Source organism: Artemia sp. Qi Xiang Cuo, chromosome 20 (assembly GCF_049724085.1).
Source record: "Artemia sp. Qi Xiang Cuo chromosome 20, ASM4972408v1, whole genome shotgun sequence".
NCBI lineage: Eukaryota > Metazoa > Arthropoda > Branchiopoda > Anostraca > Artemiidae > Artemia > Artemia sp. Qi Xiang Cuo.
In genome coordinates this window covers 1,712,226-1,726,131 of record NC_142813.1, presented here as the reverse complement: position 1 = coordinate 1,726,131, position 13,906 = coordinate 1,712,226, and the positions used below count along the sequence as shown (strand labels likewise).

Genomic DNA, 13,906 nt, shown 5'->3' with positions numbered 1-13,906 from the left:
ATGTCTTGCTTTTTCTTTTCCGTCTCGATTTTACGCGTGTAGTTGTTAAGGGTAATTGTCCGATGTAAATTTTCACCGAGATTGAATTGTCTAGAGGATATTTCCGTGGGGAGGGGGATTTCTCGGTGGGTGTGAGGCCAGATTTCCTGGTATTATTTGAAAAACGATCAGAAACTAATAAAAAACAAGTTTTTTCAACTGAAAGTAAGGAGCAACACTGAAACTTAAAACGAACAGAAATTATTACGTATATTATGGGAGATTACCCCCCTCCTAAACACCTCGCTCTTTACGCTAAAGTTTGTCCCAATTCTTTAAACCTGAAACACAACGGTCGCTTAATTAGAACAATAAGCTTTTTTAAAAGTACTAAATCACTATAGTGTAAAGAGTGAGGTCTTGAGGAGGGGATACTTCCCTTCATACACGCAATAATTTCCGTTCATGTTTAAGATTTATTGTTCCTCCTTCCTTTCAGTTGAAAAAACTCGTTTTTATTTAATTCAATAAACCAGTAATTTAAAGAAATATGGACGCAAGCTGTCTTAAGTTCCGTATTGCAAAACTGGCAAAATCTGTTTTTGCCGCTGTAGATTCTAGACCGTAAGGTAAAAACCGTAGACATTAGGCTGTAAGGTAAACCTGGAAAAATCAAATAGTCTAAATAGGTAAAAGCAAATAGTCTACTGGGAAGGTAAAACATCAAAAAAGTTTTACCGGAGGAGAAGAGTATAGTGATGCTTATTTGATCTTGATACTTGATACAAAGATACTTGATCTTTGAATCTACTTATAGTTTTGAATATAGAAAAGATATTTTGAAGTCTATACTTGATATTTGATCTTGATACTTGATACTTGATACAAAGATACTTGATCTTTGAATCTACTTATAGTTTTGAATATAGAAAAGATATTTTGAAGTCTATACTTGATATTTGATCTTGATACTTGATACTTGATACAAAGATACTTGATCTTTGAATCTACTTATAGTTTTGAATATAGAAAAGATATTTTGAATTCTATGCTTGATGTTTGATCTTGATACTTGACACAAAGATACTTGATCTTTGAATCTACTTATAGTTTTGAATCTAGAAAAGATATTTGAATTCTATACTTGATATTTGATTTTGATACTTGATACGTGATTTTGATACTTGGTACAAAGATACTTGATCTTTGAATATACTAATAGTTTTGAATCTAGAAATGATAGAACGTTGTGACACAAACTTTCCTCTCTACTTGATGAATCTGCAGAAGAATACAAAGACATTGCTTTAGTGGACAATGCCTTGGAATAAATTAGTGTTGTTATAGACTTTTCAAACTAACATCTTTCAATTTAAATTTTTAAACTACATAGTGTAGGCAGACATGTAAGTATGATTTTTTGTTTGTAAGAGTTAATAATAAATAAACTTTTTTTATATAATTTTGAAATTTGGCATAGAAAGGGGGAACGGACCAATCCCCCCTCCCTGTTCACACTCATGAGTGTAAGTATACCGTTAGAATCAAGCAAAACACGTATAAATTGCAAATTTTGTCTCTTTCATCAACAGGTATGACTGGTGTGGCTCGAGACTTAGGTTTTTTAAACTTTGGCTTTATCATATTTAGCTTTGATCCATGAAAAAAACAGTGGTCGTTTAAAAAAAATTGTTACTTGTCAATTAGCTCGAACCCACGCGATATATTGTATACGGAAGATGCTTAAGAAACTAGTCAAACGGGTTTCTTTCAATAGAGAATTGGATTGCAAACCGTGGTTTGCCATTGCGTTTACAATATTTAAACTTTTGTTTTTTCGCGCTTAGGGGGGGGGGAAGGTACCTAGGTTAAGTGTTAAATATATGCCATGCTTTACTCCCCCCCCCCCCCCCTAATGTGCAAGTATATAGCCCAAATTTGATTCTAAACGATTATATTTTCATCCTATTTTGTTTTATTGTATTAGCATTAACCAAACTTGACTTCTTGCGTGGGTTCCAGCTAATTGACAAGTACCAAAAATTGTATAGTTTTATAGAGTGAACAGTTAAAAAAAAGAAATATACTATAGGCATTGCTACCGATTATCAAAGCTGCCCCCCCCCTCCGAAACACTTCGTTTCTTTTAAGTTAATTTACATATTTGTTATTCACATAAAAATAAATCTCTGCTCCCCTTATAAGATTTTGTCTCAACCTGTTTAATTTCTGCAGCGAGCGATTCAGTTGACGTTTTTCGTTAGAGCTCTTATAAAATAAAACCTTCCAGGAGCAAATAAATTTCAACTGCTAACAACGTCGTGTTATCACTTAATTGCTTCAGAATTTATTTCTGTGACACATCTTAGAAGAATGACGGAATATAAGTCTATAAAATGTAGCAGAATAAAGTTTGATTTGTTGCTTAGTTCAGCTCAATATTAAATTGGATGGGAGCCAAATTATGTTAACTAAGGAAATTAGGGGAACTATGGATGAATCTTCATGAATTGTTTTGACATGGATTTCTGGCAAGTAATATTAATTTAAATATATGTCTTTATACAGTTTTCATAGAAAATAATAGTGCATTCAAACCTTGATTCTCGAACTTCACGCTTCTCAAACAAATCAGTTTTCGAAAAGAGAATTTCAAAGTCAAATGCCTCTATTTTAGAGCAAAATTTCAGTTTTCTTTCACAAAATTTTTATTTCGGTTATATGGTTATATTCAGTTATATATTATTAGTATGATATATGTGTTTTAAATATGATTGGTTTATTTTTGCTAGAAGTTTTTTTGTGCTAGAGAATTGATGTCACATTTTAAGTTTCATATCAGATTGTAAATGAGTGTAGGTATAACTGTTTCTCAGACTGAAAAGACGTACTTGGTCCAAAAAAAAAATTTACTCTTTACCCCCTTTCTTCTTTTTTTTTTAAGAAGAAAAAGTTTAGATAACCTCTTCTATTCCAGATCCATCTAACCCTTCGTTTCTCGAAGAAAATGTATAACCAATATGATTAAGGAGGATGTTGTAACCATCCTAGCGCATTAGAATTTCTTTCTGCATTGCCATAGCTGCCTCTATGACACGTCTCATTCTGGATTCAAAACTTTGAATCCGTATTCTCCCCCGCCTTGAATCATCAAGAATTTTATGGTTCCCTATAATGTCGTATGTTCATATGGTTTGCCTACTTTTGGTTTTATTCTGGAGTTTGCCCCCCCCCCATACATCGAAAAACTCCTGAGTAAGTGCCTTGAACTGGATAGTCTTTTCAGTGTTATTTTTCAATTTTCAAGTTTTCCACACCATCACAATACTAAATCAAAGCAGTTATACTACAAATGGCAGATAAAACATGCAAGATATGGAAAATAGATAACAAATGTTGCTGTATAGGTCAAAATCTTTTGAAAAAGTATTATGGCGTAATTAATTTCATGTATGTTTGTATTAATATCTGCATAGTAATATGCACATGATATGTTTAATGGTGATTCTTGGGGATTCATTTCTTATGCTTTTCTAGTATAAAACGGCACATAAAACTAGTATAAAACTAGCACATGATATGTTTAATGGTGATTCTTGGGGATTCATTTCTTATGCTTTTCTAGTATAAAACGGTCTTAATACCCCCAACAGATGAACAGTTCTTAGCTGCAATGAACGCAACCGAAGGTCCAGTCAACAAGACGGGTAAGTCACAATTTTTCCTTTTATATGAAAGTATGGACGTACGTAAGGGGGCCTCGGGGCCTGTCCCCCTCCCTTGAATCCTAAATAAACGCCAATTTCTGGGCACTTCTTATTCAGATTTTCATATAGAATTGTATTTTTTTAACAATTGCCCCACTGAAAATAAAACTCGTGTAAGTGCCTGTATAAAAACTACTCAAACATTAGGCTATGTTTCACTATAAGGACTCTGAGTTCAAAATGAAAAAAAGGGTCATAGATAGCTCATGAGGGCCGTAAAAAGAAAATAATTGTTTTATTTCTATATTAATTTCTTGAAAGAATCCTCGATTGGGTAGGGAAGAGGTCATAAAAAGGATATAAAGGAAAATAGAACTTCATAGAGAGGGAGAGAAGGGTAAAGTTTTGAACTAGACAGACTGGGATGGAGGAGGAGTGTTCTGCATTTGTGTTAAGTACAGAATTTACGATCTAGATTCACTAGGATTTGAAAAATTTAAATGTGAATAATATTTTGGCGTCTTACTAGTTCATTTATTTATTTCATATATTTTTTCAATTTTTATATATTCTTTTTCATTTATTTATTTATTTCACCTTTTCGTTTGATCTATTTCCTTAACAAAGTTTTTCTTATCTCTTTAAATCGTTTTTCTTTGTTTTTGAATGTGTTTGGAATGTGAGATTTGGCCTTAAGCTGGCCTTGGCGTAACCCTTTCAGGACCGCATTTATTTCTTGATGACAAATATTTTTTTTTTCAGTTAGGAACTTGTTGACACTATTTTTTTATTATTTTTAGATATTTTTCCAAACACCCATTTCTTACCATTCATTCCACAGCGAAATGGGATCTCCAGATCCCGTCAGTCTATTAGCTACCAAATACACATTTGCTGAAAATTATTATTGTATTGAAAGAATGATGCTTTACAACAGCTTGTCATCCAAAATTATTATTTATTCAAACATTTTAACTTTACTTTGTGTGATACTCAAGAAGGCAGTTATTTTCCTTGTTGCAGCATAGAAAAACCCCACAAGATCGACAATAACTGTTTGGACGAGATTCCTTCTTTTTACTTGCGCAGATTTCACAACGAGACCTGGAGCGTTCAGCTGACCAGACTGGTAAATGTGTTCCAACATTCCCTAGACGAACATCATCCAGTACACTGAAAGCTCCCTTCCTTCTTCTCATGTTCTGATTTCTATCAGTCACTACAAGATATCCGTAAAGAGGGCGTTCCCTTGTCGTTTCAATAAGTGGTTTCAAAAATAACTGTATTAAACCTCGGACTAATCTTCTTCTTAAGTCTATAAGTGAGATTTTGTCCCTTTCTGGCTTTATTAATTGATAAGAAGCATATGCGTTTGTGATGGTCATATCCAAGAGACCAAAGAACAACCTATGCCACCACTTATAGCACTTTTGATTGTATCCGTAAATTCCACGCAACATGTCAGCCTGATCGACCCCTCCCATGTATTTGTTATAATCGCTGACCATTTTTGGACAAGATAAGGTCAATTCGGTTCCATCCCTTTTCTTCCTAGTAATTGTCGTCATCTCAGTTGAGTGCCAATTGGACGCCAAAAGACGCTTTTATTGTCTCTCCACTTCAATGCAACAATTTCTCGCTGAGAAACTCAACAATCTGAATCACCTCTCTCAATCTTCTTGTCCTCTATAAGCTCAGGGAAGTGCTTTATTGTGTTACTTATTGTCCCACACGCACGAATACCTTTTTTTTCAAGTAGTACAATAATTCAATCGAACTGAAATAATTGTCAAAATGCACCATGTGGTGTTTGGACGCGAGGGGAGCAGTTAATTCGACAACTACTCTCCCTCCAAATCCTAATTGCACCTGTACGGATGCTTGTTCTTTCTTTTCTGGATAGATTTCAAATCTGTAAATGTAGGCAGACATAAATACTAAGCACCAGATTTTATGTCCTCGGTTTATGGGTATAAAAGGGCTATAGTGCTTCATACTGGATCTACCCTTAAATAATATCATACTCTCATCAACTGAGAGAGCCTCTGCCTCATTCCAAGCACCTGAGAACTGTATGTTCAGCTTTTCAATCAACGGTCGAATCTTGAATAGCTTGTCCTTACTCCCTTCAGGTATTGCATGGTTGTCATTGCGACGGATAAATCGTCAAATTCGGCGAAATCTGTTTCTAGTCATGCTCTTACATATAGCTGGAACCTGTACATCTTTAAAGCTTTTCCGGTACATTTTCATGTCTGGGACTGTATGGTATGATATGATTATGTTGATGTCTTGGAAACCCAAGAGTTCAGTCACAGTTAAGGTTTTGAAGATATTGTCAAAATCCAATTCATCTACAATTTGCTGGGAGTACAAGTTAGTTTGCTCCAAAGTCTGATCTAGTAATTTCCTGTTCCACAACTGAAGGGAGAGGTCTGCTGGTGTGCTACAATCGTAAAAAAAGGCATATTTTGGTCCACTTTCTGCCGATAAAGTTCCCATAGTTGGGGCTGCCAAAATTTGCTGCTTAAATCTGGGTAAAAGAATATCTAAAGAAGAATTTTCGTTTGCAGTTTTCATGGCAATAGAAGAGGTAGATGTGACAGCTGAAGATCTAACAGCTCTTATGGTAAGCTTTGCAGGGCTCCTATCAAACTTAGTACCAACTGGAATGCCCAGTGGTATGGTTGGAGCTCGGCAGTTTGGGAGCAATTTGGAGTTAGGTGCTGCTGTATTACTTTTTGGTTCTTCAGAACCAATCTCTGGTACTAAAACTGCATCCAGCACTTCAATGCTGAGGCCAGACTCAAGCAAGACGCCTTGATCATCGGAGAGGTCGCAGTCTGACTAATTCTATATCCGAGTCATAGTCAGAAGGCAAATCGTCTAGTAAAGTTGAAAGATTATCTGGGGCTATTTTCTTCTTTTTGCTGTGGAAAAAGAAATTCTGTAACTAACTACAAGGGATGCATACAGGTTCCATCAGTCTTTCTTGTACAAGGTAAGAAACCCTTTTAATAATGTACACAACAATTACGGTAAGGTAATGCATGATATTATAATTTGATTTTAAGAAATAAGATTAATAAATGACATTAATAAGATAGAGAAATATATAGGGAAATATTAATATAAAAAAATGAGCTTAATAAATAATAATATGTAAATATATCTAAACATTAAAAATGAAGAAATAACGAATAAATATAAAAAGTGCAGCAGTAAACAACAAAATAATATAGGGGAAATAATAATGAAGACGAAAAAGTTATTAAATGCAACATTAATGAATTATAAAACAAAAAACAATACTTTCTAAGCTAAGGATTCTCCTGTAAAATGGCAGACTCATGAAAATTAAGGAGGGAAAAGAGGCTCAATATATTTCTAAGAAATGAAATGCCAAGAAAGGTAATTTTTCCAAGAAGATACAAAAAAGGTAACAATAAAAATCTAAAGCCGTGACGGATCCAGGAGAGGGGGGCGCGCGCCCCCCTAACAGGGTCTAAAGTAGTGTAATTTACTTAATTAAAGCAGGTTTGCGTTAATTAAACTTGCTCCCAATGCTAATGCAAGTTTGTCGTATCAACCTATTTTGCACCCCCCCTAAAAAACCCTGGATCCACCACTGATCTAAGGGGACAGACAAATGCGTGGTGCGTTCCCCTCTGCCCCATCTACTATTGCTCAGGTATCATGCTATATATTAGCTAGTTTTAAAAGATCCTATGTCACTAAGTGTGCAAAAACAGATCAAAAACACACTTCACTCAATAAGTACTGTTACTGACTGACAGGACCTTGGGGTCCCAGTGCAAAATAGTTCTGTTATCACTAACCTAGAAAAAAAGACCCGAGTTCATGTAACGCACACTATAAATCAGTTTTTATTAAATGCGGGAAAAAAATTGCATTCACCTACCTATATCACAACAACCAAAATGCCTAATTGCAAAATAAGATATTTTCCTGTCTAACTTTGGTACGTATGACAAATTTACTGATCATGTCGCGCAATTTGTATCCAGTTTTTACAGGTGAATGACGTATTAATCTAATCGTCTCTGAAAGGAGTATTGGACATCATCTATAATATCTCATTATTTTCAATCCGAGATGCCAAATCCAGCTTTTATTCAGCCGGGACCTGTAAATCCCGTCGGTCCCGAAAGGGTTAAGTTCTTTCAACTGAAAGTAAGGAGCAACATTAAAACTTAAAACGAACAGAATTTTTCACGCATATGAGGGGGGGGGGAGGGCCCTCCTCAATACCTCGCTCTTCATGCTAAAGTTTGAATTTTGTCCCAATTCTTTAAGAATGGCTCTTGAATCAAAAAGGCGATTTAATTTGAATTAAAAGCTCTTTTAAAGTACTAAACAAATTTTAGCGTAAAGAGCGAGGTATTGTTAAGAGAGATCCTCAGGGCAAGGACAGCTTTTTTTTAACCCTATCCAATTTTTACCTTTTTTCACTATTAGTTTTACACACACGTGCCTCCTCCCGCCCCTCAAAGGATGAAAATTGCCATAATTATTAGGGTAAGAGGGACAAAAACACCGATGAGAGCCTAACTTTTTAATTAAAATCAAGTTGTCATCAAGATACTCCTTACTTTCAGTTGAAAAACATTTTTTTATTGAATCACAGTATAAGGCCAGATCTCACATTCCAAACCGATTTAAAAACAAAGAAAAAAGACTATCAGAGACAAGAAAAAAAACTTTATTAAAAAAATAAACGTAACAAAAAATAAATGAAATAAATAAATAAAGGAAAGAGAATAAATGAAAAAAGGAATAATTATATGAAATAAACAAATGAACTAGTCAGAAGCCAGTCTAAGCGAATCCATTATTTACATTAAAATTTTTCAAATGTTAATGAATCTAGATTATAAATTCTATACTTAACACAAATGCGGAACATTCCTTCTCCTTCCAAGTCTGTCCAATTCATAACTTCAACTTTTTATCCCTCTCCACGAAGTTCAAATTTCTTTTAGATCCTGTTTTATGACCTCTTCCCGCCCGAATAAAGGATTATTTCAAGATATTAATATAGAAATATTTCAAGCGTTCTCTTTTCATGTCACTCACAAGCTATCTAATTTTACCCTAACCAATTCATAAGGACAAGGACAGGCTTACAAACATCATATTCGAACGTCTGACAACCAAGACAAGACATAATGATCAGAGTAGTGGATCAGAGTTTTCAGGAATGGCAAGGGGGCCTTGAATTTTGATTGTTTTACTCGACAGAATCGTACAGATTGCTCTACAGGCGTGCAAACAAGCAAGGGTGTGGAGTGGAGAGGTGTGGAGGGTAATACAATCCCTCCCTACCTCCCTCTCTTGTCAGTCGCTTATGATGAGCAGTTTTGAAGCTTTATTATTTATGGCACCAAAGAGTTCGTTTGAGTCTTTGTTATGAATCAGCTTATGTGTTTTGTTGTTTTGGCTGTGAGTTATACATTGAGAATTGGCTATTGAGCGTTTGCTGTCTTTCGTTCATTCCTTTGTTTCTTTTGTTCATTTGCGGATTTTGATTTTGTTGTACTATTTTCTTTTGAATATATACTTTAGTAAGAAAATAAATAATCACTGTAACGATTGCTTACGGTGAAGTGAATTAAAAACCACAGGTTGAAGCTAAACAAAAAGAACGAAAAGTTTATCCCAAAATATAGAAAAAAGAAAATGCTTTTCATGGTAGTCCCAATACGTAAAATTCATTAAATCTTAAAGCTAATTATAGCAGTTTGTTATCATAATAAAACTCACTTAATTTTTTAGGAAATTGTCAAAATCACCCCATCTAGCGTTCGAAGCAGACTAGATTAAAGGTTTTTACCTGCAATTTTAAGATCAATTTGAGAGTCAGAGTTTTTTTTTAAGTTGTCCAGGAGGAATAGTCTTTTTACGTGTATTTTCACAACCTATTCACAAGTCAGAGATATATTTTGAAGGTTCTTTTTCAAACCAGAGACATCCACTCCTTAATGTGCCCTTATTTAAAATACAATCAAAAGTAGAGGTGATGTTGGTGAAATTTGCATCAACAATCAAATTCAACAGGTCCGAGAGCCCTATGTCAAGAGATTTCAAGTTCCTATGGGCAAACACACGAAATTTCACATTTTTTTCCAGAGATAGTTGGTCACGGTGTGGTCTTGTTTGTTTGTTGTTGATTTCGTTTCCCTCGAGGGGGGGATCTAATTTATGGCCTTAGAATATCACCGGAGGTATTATTTTGACGGAAATTCAAAGTTTAATTTCATTTTGCAGTAGAAAAAGAGTTACTTCCACAGGGGAAATGCCGATTGCTGCCATTCTTGTGGCAGAAATAAGCGTTTACCCCATACTTTCACTATTTTACAAGAGAACGAAAATAGGCTTATAAATTTTTAAACCCAACTTTTCTTTCATTTTAGCCCCAGAGAGTGAATTTTTGTGAAAAATATTAATTAACAAGACTAATAAGTTTTACACGAGGTGGAAATGTTGCCCTGGGGCTAAGATATACTAGGAGAACCATTTTCACTTCCTAATTCAGTTGATTTTTTTTTATGAAATATACCCTTTGTATCGAGCGCGATCTTATATCCTTGTTTAGTTTTAGATACTGTCTGTTTTATTTATGAACTATATTCTGACTAATTATGTCTTTTGTAGCGATTCCTCTAAGCGAGTGGAGGATGAAATATGAAATTGAACCCTCAACTAACATACTTGGGCTGGTTGTTTTCGCCCTTGTCCTTGGAATAACCCTAGGTAAAATGGGACCGAAAGGAAAACCTCTGTTGGATCTTTTTAGCTGTTTATCAGAAGCGTTTATGATAATCACAAGCTGGGTTATTCAGTAAGTATGATTATTTAAAACTAATTAATTTTTTTTCAACTGAAAGTTGAAATGGGTAAAATGTAGGGGACCTTTGAAATGGGTAAAAAGTTGAAAGTTGAAAAGTTGAAAGTTGAAATGGGTAAAATGGGTTGAAATGGGTAAAAGTAGGTAAAATAGGACCGAAAGGAAAATCTTTGTTGGATATTTTTAGCTGTTTATCGGAAGCATTTATGATAATCACAAGCTGGGTTATTCAGTAAGTATGATTATTTAAAACTAATTAATTTTTTTTTCAACTGAAAGTTAAAATGGGATAAAATATTGGGGACCATTGAATGGGTAAAATTTCAAAAGGGTAAAAAGTTGAAAGTTGAAAAGTTGAAATGGGTAAAATGGGTTGAAATGGGTAAAAGTAGGTAAAATGGGACCGAAAGGAAAACTTCTGTTGGATATTTTTAGCTGTTTATCAGAAGCGTTTATGATAATCACAAGCTGCGTTATTCAGTAAGTATGATTATTTAAAACTAATTAATTTTTTTTTCAACTGAAAGTTAAAATGGGATAAAATATTGGGGACCATTGAATGGGTAAAATTTCAAAAGGGTAAAAAGTTGAAAAGTTGAAATGGGTAAAATGGGTTGAAATGGGTAAAAGTAGGTAAAATGGGACCGAAAGGAAAACTTCTGTTGGATATTTTTAGCTGTTTATCAGAAGCGTTTATGATAATCACAAGCTGCGTTATTCAGTAAGTATGATTATTTAAAACTAATTAACGAAAAATATCAAGTTTTTTCAACTGAAAGTAAGGAGCAACATTAAAACTAAAAACGAACAGAAACTATTACGTATATAAAGGGGGCTACCCCCTCCTCAACACTTTGCTCTTTACGCTAAAGTTTTCTCTTTTTGTTCTAATTAAACGGCCCTTGTGTTCCAGGAGTCATTATAAGAGCGAGGTATTGAGGAGGGGTCAGCACTCTTTACATACGTAGTAATTTCTGTTCGTTTTAAGTTTTAATATTGCTCCTTACTTTCAGATGAATTTTTTTTGTTTAATTTCTGATCTTTTTTAAATAATACCAGGAAATATGGTCCCACCTCCACAGAGGAACCCCATCTCCATGGAAATATCCTCTAAACAATTCAATCCTGGTGAAAATCTACCCCAAATAATTAATCTTAACCACCCCGCGCGTAAAATTGAGACGGAAAAGAGAAAGCAAGACATATAAAAAGAATTTTGTACAAGAATTCTCGCAAATTCCCTCAGTGTATAATTTCCCCTGACAAGTTCGCTCCTTGGAAACTTCCTTCCCAATGGAAAACTCCCTATTGAAAAACCCCCAGCAGAAAATATATCCCCCACCTGAAAATGTATGCCTACATCCCAATAACAAATACTATGCGTAAACAATGGGCCAATTTTATAACTTAAAGAACTTTCCCCTGGGGATGCGGGGGGGGGGGTGGGGGGACGGGGGTCATGTTATACCCAAAGGCATAGTCATTATGCCTTTCAACTCTTATGAACAAAATGGCTATCCCAAAATTTTTATCAGACGATTTTGGGAAAAAAGGGGCTGGGAGGGGGCCTAGTTGTCCTCTAATTTTTCGGTCACTTAAAAAGAGCACTACAACTTTTAAATTCCGTTCGAATGAACCCTCTCCAGATATTCTAGGACCACTCGGTTGATACGATCACCCCTGGGGGGAAATAACAGAAAAAAACAATAAATAAACACTCATCCGTGATCTTTCTTCTGGCAAAAAATACAAAATTCCACATTTTTACAGATGGGAGCTTGAAACCTGTACAGTGGGGTTATCTGATACGCTGAATCTGATGGTGTGATTTTCAATGAGATCACTTGACTTTTGGGGGCTATTTCTCCCTTTTTTTCGAAAATCAGAAAATTTCTCAGGCTCGTAACCTTTGATGCTTAAGACTAAACTTAATGAAATTTATATTTGATGTATCTATTAGTACCAATCTGTTTTTTACAGTTTTGGTTACTATTGAGCCGGGTCACTCCTAGTTCGTTACCACAAACTGTTTGAAAATTAAAAAACGGCCAAGAACCGAGGTAAAATTGTTCTATTTAGATGTAAGAATAAACCGAAAGATGAAATGATAATATCTGCAACAAAACAAGAAAAAAATGATAACATGTGGTTGGTTCTAAGCCGGCTGGTTGTAATAAATAAAGAGACCTTTAATCCGTATGAGACAATATAATCATCTCATATCTCATCACTTCTTAAGTATAGCATCACTAAACTCTAAATACTATAACAATAAAAAGATGTATCTCAATCTGTGTTTAATAATTCTTCAACGATCGTATAATCTGTGCCCTCCTCCAAGGCATTTTTTCATTTGATAAATTTGAAGAAAAAACTTTTCTTGTTTCCTTTACACAAGGCCTCTGTGTAAAGCAAAGTATAAACACATACTGAACAAGTACTGACAAAACCTATCCTCTCCACACAAAAAAAGTGACCCGTTGTCCGCGTCTCCGGAGACGATTCCATACCTATGCGAACCTGGCGAGTAAATCACAAGTTCCGTAGGTGATTATACTTGTTCCGTAGAAGCTGTATTAAATTTAATTTATTGGCTCGGAGCGATTAAGTAGTACAACATTTACCCTCTAGAGGCGCTGAGGTACGCGGGGTCACTTTTGGAGAGTTTTGTTAGTACTTGTTCAGTATGTGTTTATGCTTTGGTTTAAAGGTACCTACCTCTAAACTCTGTTTCGTGTGGTTCTCAGTTTCGTGTGCTTTGGTGCGCCTCGGCCTAGCACAAAACTTGATAATAAGTGTTGTAGATTATGATATATATATATATATATATATATATATATATATATATATATATATATATATATATATATATATATATATATATATACAAATTTACCTCCTTAGTCAGAGGTTTAGGGGATGAGAAGATATCAGTGCATTTTTTGGCGAGGGAGGGAGCTACCTCATCTGTATAAAGGTACCTCTAAATTGCATCTCGTGCGCTTCTAAATTGTGCTCTGGTTTGCCTCCACCTAGTGTAAGTTTTCATGATAAGTATTTTAGATGATCATATGCACTTTGTCAGAAGAGGTTTAGGGGGGGGGGATGATACCAGTATAATATTTGGTGAAGGGGAGGGGGGAGGCAAAGTTACAGAAGAAGATAATTGGGCCCATTTTTAAAAAATAAACATCTCTACTGTATGTCCTTGAATGGTTTCAAATTTCATCTGCTTACAAGTATGTTCTACAGCACTTTCATTGCTGTTTTTACGACATATTATCTGTAAATTTTAGTTTTGAATACATCCTTGTAATATTATTTTCCCAAGTCTTTAACAACCTGTAATTTT

The 13,906-nt window shown here is 34.8% G+C and overlaps 1 protein-coding gene across 10 annotated transcripts in view; it reads left to right on the top strand.

The window, feature by feature from the left end:
• Positions 1 to 13,906, top strand: part of Eaat1 (Excitatory amino acid transporter 1) — a 225,597-nt gene that overhangs the window by 191,326 nt on the left and 20,365 nt on the right. For all 10 annotated transcript variants that reach the window (XM_089106433.1, XM_089106435.1, XM_089106434.1 and 7 more), the window contains 2 exons: positions 3,605 to 3,686; positions 10,362 to 10,548. In XM_089106433.1, the coding sequence (XP_088962559.1) occupies positions 3,605 to 3,686; positions 10,362 to 10,548 (269 nt within the window). The remainder of the gene's footprint in view (positions 1 to 3,604; positions 3,687 to 10,361; positions 10,549 to 13,906) is intronic.